Below are 16,281 nucleotides of genomic sequence, written 5' to 3' on the forward strand. Positions count from 1 at the left end.
CATCACTTTTCTTCTGTCCCCCTGAGTCCAAACTCCAGACAGCTCTAGGAGGGGGAGATTTTTCTTTAAAGCAATCCTTATGTAAGAGTCGTGGTTATATCTCAAAGCTTTTTCTTTCACTTTATAGATTTAGCATATGAATTTTGCTTGCAACTGAGATGAATTCTTAATCAGCTTCCAGATTTTTCCTCCAGGATCTTTCCAAGGCCAGCACTATCTTAGGCACTCCAAGCAGGGCCAAAATATATCCTGTAAAATAATTTCTCACGGCTGACATGATCCAAAGGACTTTTTTGTAGACCAGTCACAAATTAAACCTTGTCATTACCTCCGAGAACATCACTACACCAGAAAGCCTTGTAGAGAGGAGCTGGTTCCATCCCCTTATTTGAATTGTTTTAATTATCACGCCCGAAATCTCGTGTCGTGTTACCTCGGTCTGATCCCCAGTGGGCGCCTGTCAAATTCCATTAGGTCGTGGCCACTCTCCTTTGGTGGCTCACACAGATTTGCAGCGTGAGCCAACCCCTGAGTGTTCCCCAGGATGAAGCCAAGAGCTTCTCTCTGCACTGAACTGTTGAGAGGAGAGCTTGACCTAATTAGAAAAGGCTCCCAAAGAGCAGCAGAGAAGGAACTCCTGGCAAACAAACCACTCAGAGCTTCTCACCGAGATGATTTTTTTGACCTGTTCTGCTCGTTCCAGGAGTTGTCTGCACCGTAAATGGCTTTGGGATTGAAAATTTAACCAGTTCCAATAACTGCGGGGGGATAAGGGTGGGGTGGGGTGGAGGCTGCGGCTGTGACAGCTTCCAGCCCTGCACATTTCAATCTCAGCACTCAGGGCAGCGGTTGGCATGAACAACCCACAAACTACCTCAAAAAATGCCTTTTGGAGAGGATGTCCCTTACCTGGGGAAAGTTTTGATTTCCCTTATTTCTGCATGAAACGAGGATGAATTCTGAATTTTCTCTCCTCTCCACAGGAGTTATCTTTTTTTTTTCCACAGCACACACTTACTACAGAGCACCGCTCACCATTCCTCCCTCTTCTTGATTTGCAGATTAATTCCAGTTGTTTTGTCTGGGTTTGGTTGGGTTTGGTTTTTTTTTTTTTTTTAAGCTTTGTTTTCATATGGGAAATCCATAAAAACAGCACAGCCAAAATAAAAAAGGCAAATGGATGTGTGTGGGTTTTATAGAGCTCCTTTCATGGGATCATAAAATTCCCTTCAAAACGATGAGTTAGATGCTGTTAGAATAGTAAATATGTAAATTCCTGAGTAATTTGCAAATGTCCTTGAGCCACTGAACCCGTTGCAATTGCTCGGCTGGATGGAATTGTTCGAGTTCTTACTCCAGATGACAGAACTGACTTTCATCTTCCTACATTTAAAGGCTTTCCCTTTCCCATCTCTTTAGATACAGACAATAAACAAGCTTAAAGTATTACAGGGGCAGGAGGGGCAGCCAGAGAAATAAACAGCACTCACGTCTCCTTTTACTTCTGCTTTGCCAGCATGCTCAGTTCACCTTTTTTTTTTTTGGTTTTGTTTGGAAGTCCCTTGGAGTTGAGGTGCTGCGGAAAACTCTCCCCTTCATCTCTGCTTTGTAGGCACGTTCAGGGTGCCAAGGGTGGGGTTAAGCCAACCTGAGCTCTCTGAATTTATGTATTCAGCATCCCATCGTCACAGACATACCCCCTATTTTGGGAATAATCATACCAGTTGGCCATTTTGACATGATATTTTAAAATTTATCCTTTTAAGCCCGTCTCTACCCCCCTGTCCTTATCGAAAGGAGATGTGTGAAGTTGTTACCTGGCTTTGAGGAATCTTATTTTTTTTTCTTTAATCTGATTACACAGGCAAAAGTATTAATCAGGCTCTTGGAGACCTCTGCTGGTAATACCATCCTGCTAAGTCAGATGCTCTTATGTCAAAATAGGGCAAATGCCGATTAAAAAAAAAAAAACAACAGAATTCTGTGTTTTAATAGGACTTTCTGAAAAGTATTCTAGATATAATATATTAATATACTGCTAATAGTAAGATCTTAGATTGATAGTATTGTATATTGTAGATATATCTGGACAAAATGTAATTCTTAGGAAAGTCTGAGGTTTTGTATGTTCTATTAATTGAAGGGCTTTCAGGTACATTTTGGGCAGACAAAGCCCCACAGGGGCTGCACCTAAAATGGTCACAGGTTTTCACACTTTGATAAGTTTGGTCCATTTGCATTTTGGAGGTTCATCTTCCAATTACAGCTTCAGCTAATGAAGTCATTCACCCCAAGTTTTCTGCCCCCAACTCACTTTTGTTCCCATCTCTCAGGCCTGAGACAGTGAGGTGTCCTTGATCCCCAGGCCTGGAGAGGAATTGTTGTGTCTGCCCAAAATGGGGAAGCAGCAGCTCACACTGTGTGTGGAGTTGAGAGTTCTACACTGAAGAACTGCAGGGTTACAAATACATGGAAAATATAAAATCTGAAATCCTGACCTTATCAAATCCAACTTTTAAACGTTCTGCTGAGGGAAGCAGGGGCCGTTTGGCAGCACAGAGCTGCAGCTCCCAGGCACGAGGCTTCCCTTCCCTTCCCTCCCTGCTTGCCTTGCAGCCCAGCCCAGCTGGACGCAGCGCATCAGCGACGTGCACGCGGCCATCGAGGAGCGCGTGTCCTGGGAGTGCCGCGCCAGCGGCCGCCCCAAGCCCTCCTACCGCTGGCTCAAGGACGGGGAGCCCCTGCTGCCACAGGTAGGCACTGCTGGGAGCCCCTGGGGCTGGGAGCTCTGGGGGCTGTGAGCACGGAATTCACAGAATCACCCCGTTGGGAGAGACCTCCAAGATCATGGAGTCCAACCCAGCCCTGACACCTCAACTAAACCACGGCACTGAGTGCCACATCCAGGCTTTTCATAAACACATCCATGGATGGTGACTCCACCACCTCCCCGGGCAAACAATTCCAGTACTTTATCACTCTTTCCATAAAAAACTTTTCCCTAATGTCCAACCTATATTTCCCTTGGCACAGCTTGAGGCTGTGTCCTCTCGTTCTCGCAGTTGCTGCCTGGAGAAAGAGACCAAGCCCCACCTGAGCACGGCCACCTTTCAGGGAGTTGTGGAGAGTGATCAGGTCACCCCTGAGTGTCCTTTTCTCCAGGATAAACATCCCCAGCTCCCTCAGCCGTTCCTCGCAGGGTTTGTGTTCCCAGCCCCTCACCAGCCTCGGTGCCTCCTCTGGATGTGCTCAAGGGTCTCAACGTCCTTCCTAAACTGAGGGGCTCTGCCAGCTCCCTGATCTCTGGGTGTTTTGTTTATTTTGGGATGGGGAGGGTGGAGGTGCTCTGGGACCGTGGAATCGCAGAATGGTTCGGGTTGGAAGGGACCTTCAAGGTCATCCTGTTCTACCCCCTGCCACCTTCCACTGTCCCAGGCTGCTCCAAGCCTTGTCCAGCCTGGCCTTGGACACTTTCAGGGATCATGGGGCAGCCACAGCTTCTCTGGGCACCCTGTGCCAGAGCCTCCCACCCTCACAGAAAATCAATCCCCTGTTCCTACCCATACCTGGTGGCACCTCCCTACAGCTCCAGGAGCTGCTGCCAGGGACAAGCAGGACCCACAACAGCTCTACATTCAGAGCTCCTCCCCAAAATCAAGGATCCATGATGCAAACCTGAGGCTGGGAAGAAGAAGAATGAATGGCTGAATGGGGTTTTGGAATCTGTCACCAGAGAATGATCACCCCAAATTAATTATTTTAATTTATGATGTTTAGGTGAACTTCAAGTGATAATGAAACCTCGGGGCTCCTGCTGGTGTTTAATGCTGTTCCCACTCCTGCTGCTGAGCTGTGTCCCTGTGCAGGAGCTGTGGAATTACAGCCCTCCCACCAGCACATCTGCCCAGCCTCTCCTGCAGGGTCATCACCCAGTCCATGATCCCACCTTGTCACCCCAAACTCAGCCAAGTCACCAAAGCTTTGCTTTCACAGGCACCAGCGCTTTTTCCCCTTCACTTACTGTGAAAGAACATGGCAGCCCCGATTTGATCAAACCCGGATCAAAACTGCACAAACATTAAATTTCTGCCCTAAGGCCAAGTACAAAGCCAATAGCTCTTTATTTTAGAATTATTTTTTTAAAATGTCAGACTCCTGGGGAGGGAGGGAACACTTTGCTGTACTTATTAGAATTGATAACTCGAGCTCCATGTCCTCAGGCTGACAAATGAGAGCCTGGTCTTTCACTCCACACACTAATTCTGGTCGCTTCACGCTGGTCACTGGCAGATGGTGTTGTCCTTAAATCACATTAGTGGCTGATATGAAGTAAAGGATCATTAAATTATTAGCATTTACATTGTTGTCAGTAAACTGCAGAAGATTTTGAGTGTTTCTGCCTGTGCTGGCTGAGATGGCAGCCAGCCTTACCAGCCTGCATTGCCATCTACACTCAAAATGGCCTCAAGCTGTGCCAGGGAAGGGTCATGTTGGACATCAGGAGGAATTTCTCCACGGAAAGGGTGAATTTCTCCATTGGAACTGCCCGGGGAGGTTTGGAGGCCCCATCCCTGGAGGTGTCCAAGGAACACCTGTATGTGCTATAGTTCAGTTGCTGTGGTGGTGTCTGGTCAAAGGCTGGTAATCCTGGAGATCTTTTCCAACCCTAATGACTCTGTGATTCCATGGAAATGCCATTGTTTTAAATGTTTCTGAGGATGGGGTTGGCTGTGATGTGCCACTGTGGAACAGAAGTGCATTTCTTGCTCCAGGCTTATCTCCTTGAAAGGGATATTAATCTAAATGCTTTGGGTATTAAATCAATGAGGGGGTCAAGGGAAAGTCTTCCAATTTAAATTGCATTTACCAGCTCCTATATTGGTTTTACCATTTAGTCTCTAGCCTGACATAAATTTGGCTGGCAGACAAATAAATTGGAGCATGCAAATTCTTCCCGTTACCTCTACTTCGTTTCATCCACCTCTCTATAAAACACAGCACCACAACCTGTGGGTGTCTGCTCTGAGGAGGTTTTGGGGTTTTGCTCATTTTGGGGTTTGTTTTGCTGTTCCCCCAGGGCAGAGTGCAGCTGGAGCAGGGCTCCCTCACCATCCCCAACGTGAGCCTGTCGGACGCGGGGATGTACCAGTGCGTGGCGGAGAACAGGCATGGCGTCATCTTCGCCAGCGCAGAGCTCAGTGTCATCGGTGAGTTCACCTGCCCCAGCCCTGCAAACCTCCCAAAACCACGGCCAGCCTCTGCCCACGCTGCTCCTGCCAGGCTGCAGCATCTTCAGCAGAAGGGGATTGTCGCAGTAAAAGCGGACGGGACTCTTCTTTCTTCGTGCAGAAAAGCCAAATCTTTCTTGCACAGCCCATATTTTTATAGGATTATCAGAAGGCACCGTGTTAGGTCTGACTGGTTAACAGCACACCAGCACTCAGTTCATTGGTGGGCAAATGGCATTTTGCATGTCCATCAAATTTCCCTATTATTGACATATTCTCTTCACTGATTCTCATGGGACAGATTTCTTGTTTTTGCAGGTGTGAATGGCTCTGTTACAAGGGTAGATTGTTGTGCTAACTGATTCTCATTTCTTTGATACTTTCACACGGGAGCTTTGCCAAAGTAGCAGGGCCTAAACCATATTTTTGCAAGGCCTTTCTTTTGTAAGGTATTACCTCCATGCAACGAGGGATCTTTGACGATTTGTTTTTAAGGAAGGCGTGAAATGAAAACTTGAGGCAGCGGAGAGCAGAGGACAGATGTTTTTTACCTCATCCCATATTCCTCCAGGAGCTGGCAGGTGCATTCATTCTCCTGCTGGTTAAAGCTCTTTCTGGAGAAACCTGAGCATTGCCACTCAGAACATCCAGGATCATAAAGGTCCAGACTCTGCTCAGGACATGGTGACCAACTTCCAACCAAAATGCTGCTGACAGGTCTCTTCAGACAGAAGAGACCTTTCCCAAAAAAAAAGGTCCCATTTCCATCCCAAAGAAAAGCATCTTCTCCCCCACAGTTCTGTGCTCAGCTGCTCTGCTCTGACCAGATAAAACCAGGAGAAGCTCACCTGAATCCAAGTGGGGAAATACCTGAGGGGAGGGAGCAGAGATTTCAGAGCCTGGATCTTCCCAGAGGTGCCAGTGCCAGGACAGGAGGCAATGGCCACAAACTGAAACCCTGGAAATGAAGCTTAAAAGAAAAATAACCTTTCTTTTGAGGTTGGTTGGACAAATTGCCCAGAGATAGTGTGGCATCCCTGTCCTTGGAGATTCTCAACCTTCTGCAGCTGCTCCTGCTTGAGCAGGGGTGGGGTGGGACCATCCCAGAGGCTCCTGCCAGGCTGCAGCTCAATCCCAAACCATGTTCTTGTATGAGTGGCAGCCCTGATCAGCATAGAGATGGAGTTTCAAAGGGTTAACCACAATTCCTGATCACACAATAAAGGTTTAGTTGCTCTCAAACCAGGTGTTCAGTAGCAGCATTCTTTGATTTGCCCTGAAGAACAAAGCACAGGGTTTTTTCCAGCTATGGGATTTTCAATTATTGGTCATTTTTTATCATCAGTGATAGATGCCTGCATAGGAAAAAAATTCATTTGAAGGATTGTCTGTGTTGCTGTTGGAGAAAGGTAGGATAATGCTCAATAAATCAGACTTCACAATTTATTGGACATGAAAGAAATCGAAATAAACCCACTGATGCTTTTCTTGTCTATTTAAAACCTGATCAGAATGGACCTTTGGGAAGAAGGGAGATGTTTTCAGAGGAGAGAGTTTTAATTCTTGTTGGTGGGGACTCCCAGGGTGTCCCTGTGCCCAGCAACTCCTCCTGTCCACACACACAAAAAAAACCCAAAACGAAACAAACAGATTTTGGAGAGTCTGGTCTGAGGAACCTGTCATTTATTTGGCCAACTTCTCACTTGGGTTCTGCAGCTCTGTTTCTGTCTGTGACAGGAAAAGCACCCAAATGGTGTCCTGCAGACAAATCCCTGCGCATCTGCGATTTAACTTGGCACATTTTGAAAGGAAAGCAGCAGGTTTGCCTTTTCACTGGAGTTTCAAAGCAGGGCAACATTCCGAGCCCTCCCTGGGAAATTTGAGCTTTTAACCGGATCTGAGTGTTCAAATGGTTGTTTTAAAAGGTCCTGAAGTTAAACACTTGCTACTAGTGGTGTTTAATCATCTCGAGTGAGACTTACAGCAAAATTAAGTGAAAGAGAGAAATGGAAAATTACAGACCGAGCTTTTTCTCAGAGTGATTCTCCTCAATTATTTTTGCCAATTATCTTGCCTGGAGTCTTTAAATAAAAGCAGAATCCAGTGGTGCTGGACATTGTAAATTACGTATTTCGAGATGCAGTCTTGTCTTACAGAATTGTCAGGCCAAATGTTTAAAAAAATAAATGTGAAAAAATGAAATGTGGGTCTAGAGGGGGGAAAAAGGTCATTAAAATCCCCGCTAGACAAACAAAAGGTGTCAATAAATTAAATTCATTACTCCTGAAGTGGCAAAGGGAAGTTGTGGCAGTGCTGAGAGATGAGCTCAGAGTGTCTAAATGTCAAATGACGACGTTTTGAACGTCACAGAATAAAACCCACAGCGGGCAACTCCTGTGTCTCACACAGGAGGAGGAAAATGCAGCAAATGACTCACAAAAAACCAGTCTAAACTGTTTATTACAGGGATGGGAGTAACAGGATTATTCAAAAAATCTCTTTTGCTTATAAATTTGGGACAATCATCTGAGAAATTCATTTCAGAAGTGATAATATATTAATAATGATAGATGATATAAATAATAATGCATTTGGTTCTGAGTGCATTGGTGGGAAGCGTCCTCAGGACATCTCCTTTAATTCTGGAGTGTTTTTACAAAGCCAGTGCTTTGGTTTCAGGGGGTTTTTTATAGTATAGTCTTACATAGTCTTCACAGTTACTGGTTTCTTTTAGCTGGACACACATTTTAAAGCAAATCCAGTATTTTTTGCAGGGAAAGAAGCACTCAGGTGTCTTTTTGCCCCATCCAGACATCCCCGTAGTCTCATAAAGTCCAATCATTTAGGAATTGTCAGTGAGAAACAACCCTGGAATTTCATAACGTTCAAATAAATCTGACTTTGTTTTTTCCCGAGGGAATTCTGATCTGGTTTGTGTCGATTTTGCTTTCAGCCATCGGTCCAGACTTTTCCAAAACTCTGCTGAAGAAGTTAACTCTCGTCAAAGTGGGTGGTGAAGTCATCATTGAGTGCAAGCCCAAAGCCTCCCCCAGACCTACTTACTCTTGGAAGAAAGGAAGAGACATCCTAAGAGAAAATGAGAGGTAATGTCTCCAAGTAACCATTCCTTTCATTAACTAACCCAGGGGCTTCCAGCAATCAAAGCTAAATTTGTCATTAATAGCTTGGCAAAATTGACTTGCAAATACACGAGGAAGCAGCCTGTGTTCAATCCCAAGGAGCTGGGGGTGAGATTCCCATTCCCATGGTGCCCATCCCATCTCTGTCTGTTATCAAAACAGCCCTGCCAAGAAGCTGATAAAGATGCACTCCGGAAAAAAAAACAAGTATTTTGCCTCTGCAGTGCTCTAAAAAACCATTTTTTTAAAAAAAAAAAATAGATTCTCAGGAGATAAAAGCCTCCACTGCAAATTGCACAGCTCTGGTGCATTACTCAGTGTCCTGCAAACAGGAATCATTTGGGGGCAATAATTAATTTGACAGTTCTAATGCCTGACTTGAAGTTGGCTTTCTCAGGGTGTAGTGCTTTTTAAAGCTGAAACAACCTGTTCTCCTGGTGAGGGTGATGCCTTGGGAAGGCTGAGCTGGAGCAGAGACTGCACAGAGCTGGAGAATAAAGTAGAGATTTATTGAAAGGCCTTTAGGATCCACCTTGGGCAGGACAAGAGCCTGGCCAGGGCTACACCCAAGGTGGACCCACAATGGTCACAAAATGGACAAACGGTCACCAGGTCTCACACTTTGATAAGTTTTGGTCCATTTGCATCTTGAGGTTTAATTGTCCAACTCCAGCTCCAGGCTGTGAGCTCCCATCCTTCTTGTCCCTCCCTCCAGCCCACCCTTGTTTGTGCTGTTGGGGCTGAAAGTTGTCCTTGGTGTGCAGCAGGAGAAGGATTTGTTTTGTGTCCCTGCTGTGTGCAGAGCTGAGTGACACTGACTGTGAGCTCAGAGCTGCAGCCCTGGGCACCACAGAACCTGAAATCCAGGAAAGATAAAACTTAAGGCATCAAGGGTGGTGCCGAGGGTTGGGAGTGTTTGGCGCTGGAAGCTTTGTAGTGCCAGCCCCAGGAGGTCCCGTCCGTGTCCCTGTGCTCGCTGGCACAGCCCGTGGCTGGATGTGCTGCTGGCTCTGAGGCTGCTCCCCGTGGCACTGCACAGTTCCTGCTCCTCATTTTCATTTGGGAGTGGGGCAGTGGTGGGAGGAGGGTGGCGGGCACACCCTGGGCTCAGGGGCAAACCCAGCCGGGTGCACTGCAGGTTCCTGTGGCTGTGCCACGCTCTCCTCCTGCTCCTGCTGAGCCACAGCCAGGAGCCTCCCACCTGGGCACCCAGCCCTGGATGGCAAACCAGACGTGAAATGTGCCCAAGCAGGTGTGAAATCTTGAGCTCCTCCAGCCCAGGGGTTTTCCAGCCAGCGGGATCATCCAGCAGGGATTACCTGGCAGTGTCAGAACGTGCCTTGGCACGGGGACATGCTCTGCTCTGCTCTGTCACACCCTGGGCTGTGTCTCCGGTAGGGATGAGGGTGCTGAATCCTCACCACTGCCTTCCTTCACCAGCCAGCCCTGCAGTCTGCGCCTGGAGACGGTGTGAAATCCACAGTTAGGGAATGGCATTGTCTGCTCTGTGAAATCCACAGTTAGGGAATGGCATTGTCTGCTCTGTGAAATCCACAGTTAGGGAATGGCATTGTCTGCTCTGTGAAATCCATAATTAGGGAATGGCATTGTCTGCTCTGTGAAATCCACAGTTAGGGAATGGCATTGTCTGCTCTGTGAAATCCACAGTTAGGGAATGGCATTGTCTGCTCTGTGAAATCCACAGTTAGGGAATGGCATTGTCTGCTCTGTGAAATCCACAGTTAGGGAATGGCATTGTCTGCTCTGTGAAATCCACAGTTAGGGAATGGCATGGTCTGCTGTGGCCGTGGCACTGCTCATCAGCTCCGTCTGCCTTCACTAGCGGGAGGGGCCAAGTGCCTGAGCTCTGCTGAATTCTGCTGAATTCTGCTGAATTCTGCTGTGTTTCTGCTTTCTGTGCTGGCTGAAATGTCATCTCCTCCCAGTGCCTGGAGCCCAGCTCCAGTATCTCCCCACACACCCAGTTTGTGGACTTCGAACGAGAACTTTCTTGGCTGCTGGAAATATTAAAAAAAAAAAAAAAAAATCTGTTGAAATCTGGGAAGAAAGATGCCAGGAAAAGCTGCCGCTGCAATCTCTTCATCCAGGACAGGAAACAGAACTTTCAGACAGCCGTGGGAGAAGAAACTTCAATGAAATCTCCACTTGAATTGACATTAAAGGGTCCTGCGAGTACCAGGGAGGCACCTGAACATCTGGATCCTTCTGCAGCCTGCAGGCTGATCACGTGGAGGTTAATCAATATAGATGATCCTTCCAATTCCAGGTGGGGCTGAAAGCAGCGTTCCTGTGTCAGTGCTTGCCTTGAATGCTGATGCTCAGCCTGATGGCTGCCATGGCAATCACTTCAGAGTTTCTCCTGGGGCTTTTGTGGCTTTTCAGCTGGTGCGGGATGTTAAATTCCTTGCTGGAGACATTGTGAGTGGTTTTTGCTGCTGAGACTCCGGCTCTGGAGGCTCCTGCTGTCCAGGAGGCAAAACAAAGTGTGCTGTTCAATGTTTGCCCAGAGAGCAGAGACTACCACGGTGGAAAAAAAAAAAAAAAAAAAAAAAAAAAAAAAAAAAGAGCTTTATCGGTTTAGGTTTCATGTTCTTCTCTGGGGGCTGAGGTAGTGTGTGCTGCACCTCTAATGAATCACATGGCCTGAGGGCATCTCTTACTGGTGGTTGAGAACTGTGCAATTGTGTTATTAGGAATTCTGCCCTGGGGTACAATTATATTATTGCAGTCATTAAAGGCACTTCATCTCCATAATAATGGAAATCCTGCCTCGGAGGCCTAACTGGAGTCAAAATGATGTTGGGGGCCTGACTCCAGAAGGTAAATTTTATATAGGAACAGCTCTAGCACAGATATAGACGTATTGCAAATGCTGTTTGGGAACAAAGACTATTTCTGCGTGGGGAAAGTACAGGGATCGTTTCCCATCCTTGATCTTCCCTTCACATTCCTGTGCAAAGCCAGCGTTACACTCTGTGGGAAAGGTCTTTAATCGTGGTGATGCTGCTCCTCACAGGGCCATGGGACAGCAGGAGCAGGTGAGACAGGATTAAAATCCACCTATTCCCAGGAAAGCCTCGCTCAGGACCACAGGATCCCTTTCTGGTGGGAACAACCCCTGAGTTTTCCACAGCCCACCAATAAATAGGGTCGGTGTCCCAACAATCCCACAGGTGCTGGAACAGGAGGGTTTCACATCAGGGCTGACATGCCCCTGTGGCAACAAACTGGGGCTTTTTGTCCCTCCACTGCACAGACGAAATGGCTTTTAATAACTTGGCCCCAGAGGCTGTTCAGTCAGGGCATCTTAAGGAAATCCCTCATGGAATTGGTCAAGGGATGTGTATTACTTGAATGGAGCAGGCTGGACAGAATCCTGGATCAGGAACTGTAGGGGGACCTGCCTGAGCAGGGAGGTTGGATGTGATGACCTCCAGTGATCCTTTCCACCTGAACCATTCTGGGAGCAGTGCTGGAAGGGGTTGCTCAGCCCTGCAGGATCTGCATGGCTTTCCCTGCAAACCTTCCCTCTTTTCTCAGGTCTTGTTTTGGACGTAGGCAAAAGGGTTTTCATTTTTCACGCCATAATGGCAATAATTCCATTTATTTTTTCCTCACAGAGCGAGACACGGGGACATTTCCCAGGGGTGAAGCTGTAGCATCGCGCAGTTCAAGAGCAGATTCACATTTCTCCTCCTTCTCCACAGCTTCCCACTTTTCCCTTCTCCTTGGCTCCCCAAGAGCAGAAAGAGTGCAGGAAAACCAGGACAACTTTTATTTAAAATATGTACACAACAGTCTTAATTCCTAATCTTCTCCTCGAGCTATTGGAAGTCATATTTACCCTGCCACCAGACACGTACTCAGGCTGGGACAGAAAAATAATTGTACTTTTAAGCCCCTAAACAAATTGCTCTTCTCTCATTCTTCTTCATGTAAAGCCCCTACATCATTAGAGCTGTTTCTTTTTCCACGAATATACAGTGCCTGCATTGTTTATACAGTTTAATTGCTAGGAAAGAAATGCATAAAAAAAAAAAAAACAAACAAACGATGTTCTGTGCTGGTAGCAAAGAATATGAAAGTGTCCAATTAAACAACCATTCCCTGTGACTTGTTAATAGCAACATCTGTTACCTTAATTAAACAAGTTTCTGTCTAAAGGGACCCTCTTGGTGCCCTTTGTTGGAGCAGGATCTGACCCAGCTACTCCAGGCACGCTCCCCATCCTCGTGGAAATTCTCCCAGTTGGTGCCATTATCTCGCAGCCCTGACAAGCTCTGTGATGGGTGAGCTCTGTACACAGAGACACAACACTTACAGCAGGAGCATTGGGGGTTTTTTTTGTAGCTGAAATGCAACAAAAGCACAGGAAAGCAGCGCACGGTGGCATTTTCCAGCCAGGGAAGCGCTTGGAAGTGTGAGGAGTGCCCAGCTCACTCAGTCCTTGTCAAACAGCACTGGGGAGAGAGAACTGCACTGCCAGACAGCTGCTGTGGTTTGTTAGCCCATCTTGGCTGGTCTGCTCCAAGATTTCAGTCATTTGGGTCTGGATTTTCCCAGGTATTTCACTGTTCTCTCCACCACAACTGGAGTCAGGACAGTCTAGGAGGGTAATTTGGTTTGATTTCGTGAAACCCAGAATGGTTTGGGTTGGAAGAGACCTTAAAATTCATCCTGGTGTATATGCCATGGACAGGGACACCTTCCACTATCCCAGGCTGCTCCAAGCCCCATCCCGCCTGGCCTTGGACATTTCCAGGAATCCAGGGGCAGCCACAACTGGTGTCCCGGTAACTTCTGGGAAGAAGGTGAAGGCTTGAGACTGGGAAGGAGCAGTGGCAGTCTGAGGGAACTCAGGGCTGCTCATCCTTCCCTCAACAAAATCCCAACCAGAGCTCCCCGAAATCCCAGCCTCCTGAGGAGGAAGGACACCAGGCAGGAGCTGGAAAGCCTCTTGGATATGTTCATACACAGCTATGCCTCCAGGCTAATTAATTTGGCAGGGCATGGTAATTTGTTGGTAAAGAAGAACATCATCCAACACAGGCACTGCAGCTGCTGCAGAGAGGAGCTGAGGTCCTGCCCTGGGGACACCGAGCTGTCCCCTCCTGTCCTTGGTCCCCTGGCTGGCACCAGGTAAAGCTGAAGCAGCTGAATCCCTTCTCCAGGAGCTGGAGTGATTGTGGCCAAGGAAATGCAGAAAGCTCTCATCTGATTGTTTTTGCTGTCCTCTGCACTTCAAAACTGTCCAGTACGTCTTGTCTCCCTGAAAGAGTTTTGTCATGGTTTTCTCAAGAGTTCACATCCTCAGGACTTCCTCCCTTCCTCCTATGGAACCCCTCATTTAGATATTATTTTACAACAGGAATTTTAACCTATCCATGTTGATGCTACGTCATTTTGAAGAGGAAAAAAATCATAAAATTGAACGAGAAAAGCTTCTCTCCCATTCTTCCAGCATGTCTTGAGTACAGAAAGCTGGATAAATTCCAGTTTTATATTTGTTGCCTCAAACTTTGTAATTAGTGCTTAATTACTTTAAACAGCCAGAAAGAAAATGGCAAGAGGACAGACAGCACATCTTTCCCAGGCTGGTGCCAGGGTACAAACCATGGTGATATTTTTATCCTGATTACTTGAGAGATGAATCGCCAGCAGTGTCTTTTGGACACACAGCCTGGTGACACTTCAGCAGAAAAGAAAACCTCAGAGGACGCTTCCCATCATTGCCTTGCATTAATTGTGTTGACTCTTTGTATTTTTTTATTTATTTTTTTTTTTTACATAAACCACCTGTGCAATTTCTTGAAGGCAGACAGGTAACCAAACCATCAATAAGCTGTCGGGTTTTCATTACATCCTGCCCCGGTGAAATGAAAAATGACACCCTGCAAATGGCTTCCTGAAGTTTGAACCGACAGCGCAGCATTCGTCTTACTTTGCAAAGACCGTGGCACGAGACGGCTCAGCTTCATTGCAACATCAGAAATAACTGACTTGTCCACTTACTTTAACCAATTTTCTGCAGAAGGAGAATAAAACGAACAGGGAAGCCACTGGATTTGGTGGTCAGAAGCCTTGGAAAGCCGTTGTCCTTGATGGCCTCCCGTTCATAGGCTGTTTGCCAGCAGAAGCTGCCTTTAGCTCTGTGTTGGTCTGGAAGACCAAGGCCAGGCTGGGTTGGGATTTGTGGCAGCCTGGTCCATGGAAGGTGTCCCTGCCCACGGCAGGGGTGGCACTGGATGAGCTTTAGGATCCCTCCCAACTCAAACCATCCCATGATTCTATGATCACCTTTTAGCACTGAAAGGGCTGTCCAGCCCAGGGCAGTGGTGGAGTCCCCATCCCTTAAAAGGATTAAGAGGATTAAAAGGATTAAAAAGATGTGACACTTGTGGACAGCGGTCAGTGGTGGCCTTGGCAGTGCTGGGTTAACAGTTGGACTCAGTGTTCTCAGAGGGCTTTACCTAAAAATGATTTGATGATTCCGTAAATGTTTCCAACTAAAGGTTACCTGAGAAGGGTTAGAGATTTATGTAGAATCCGGGTTCAGTGCTGGTCTATTTTGTATGCATCAATAATTAGGCTGATCCCTAAAATTTCCATTTCTTCCATCTGCTGCTGTAGAAGCAGGAGACGATTTCCTGTTTCCAGCCACAAACTGTTGCCGAATGCTCTGACAAGCGCAGCCCCGGCCTCTGCCAAGTTTCAGCTGGTGCTCCTGGAACGAGCCTCTCCCTCATGCCGTGACACAGCCTCCTGTAACATCAGCAATCTGTTCCTGTTTCCCCAGCAGATTATTTTGCGGCGTGGTGCTGTTGTAGTGCTCAGTGGAACACGTGTAGGACATCGCTGCTGCCTGTGCTGCTGCTGGAGCCGGCTCAGAACCGTGCTGTGACCAAACCCAGGGGCTGCTGTGCCCCCAGGGGTCAAGAGGAGTCAAAAGGCTCTTCCCTTGGTGCTTGTGTGCTAATTTTAAAAGCAGAGCTCTGCTTGCAGAGGTGGAGAGGGTGAAGGATCCAGAGGTCTGTTCCATCTGACCTCCAGAGCACAGCGAGATGTGTCCTGTTAAAGGTAGGATGAAGAGATCCCTAAGAGAAATGTGTCACAGGGGGTCAAGAGAAACCATCAGGCTTTCACCTTGGTGCTTGTGTATTAATTTTAAAAGCAGAGCTCTGCTTGCAGAGGTGGAGGGGGTGAATGATCCAGAGCTCTGTCCCTGAGGCATCCAACCTCCAGATCGCAGCCAGACGTGTCCCGTGCTGACATCCTTAAAAGAAATGTGTCACTTGCTGCTGTTCCTGCTTCGGGTCTCTCATGGTTTTATGATTATTAAATTCATCTCTGGGTGCTGAACACGCAGCTACAGATTGTTCCTCCGTCTGTGTAAAGCTGCTCCAGGGAGAAGCCTGTCCCTCCCCACGGTGCCACTGGGGTTTGCTCCGTGGTGAGCACACCCTGCAGCCACTGCTTCCCGAAGAAATGCCTGAATGCAGTTTGGGACTGATGTGTAACTCCTTGCTTTGTCCTCCAGCTGAAGAAAGCAGTGATAATGACTTTAGTATGTCTGTAGTATTTTGAAGGAAAAAAACATCATCAAATGTTGCTTCTCGGGGGTGTTTTTATGGTGAAGAGCAGGCAGGTAATGATTTTACAGTTAGGGCCATACTCTGAGATGCACTTTTAGAATCCAAGGAAATCATTACATGTCTAAAGGGGAAGATGGATTCCTAAGGAACATTTCAGACTCGGTGATATTTTTGATGGCTATTCAAACATCATTTTGAAGTGATGTAAACGTGTCCTTGGATCTCACAAACCTGTTAATGTCCATTACGAGCCGAGTGTGTAATTTCTCTTTGTACTTTGGGCATGTTTTGCTGGAACCA

At 47.0% G+C, this 16,281-nt stretch overlaps 1 protein-coding gene across 4 annotated transcripts in view; it reads left to right on the forward strand.

The window, feature by feature from the left end:
• Positions 1-16,281, forward strand: part of LOC136296589 (contactin-4) — a 260,514-nt gene that overhangs the window by 204,844 nt on the left and 39,389 nt on the right. For 3 of the 4 annotated variants that reach the window (XM_066195773.1, XM_066195774.1, XM_066195776.1), the window contains 3 exons: positions 2,617-2,753; positions 5,078-5,207; positions 8,182-8,332. In XM_066195773.1, the coding sequence (XP_066051870.1) occupies positions 2,617-2,753; positions 5,078-5,207; positions 8,182-8,332 (418 nt within the window). The remainder of the gene's footprint in view (positions 1-2,616; positions 2,754-5,077; positions 5,208-8,181; positions 8,333-16,281) is intronic. The other variant, XM_066195775.1, reaches the window with a different exon arrangement.

Source organism: Chamaea fasciata, unplaced genomic scaffold (assembly GCF_029207755.1).
Source record: "Chamaea fasciata isolate MVZ Bird 193981 ecotype frontalis unplaced genomic scaffold, bChaFas1.0.hap1 SCAF_13, whole genome shotgun sequence".
Classification (NCBI taxonomy): Eukaryota; Metazoa; Chordata; class Aves; order Passeriformes; family Sylviidae; genus Chamaea; species Chamaea fasciata.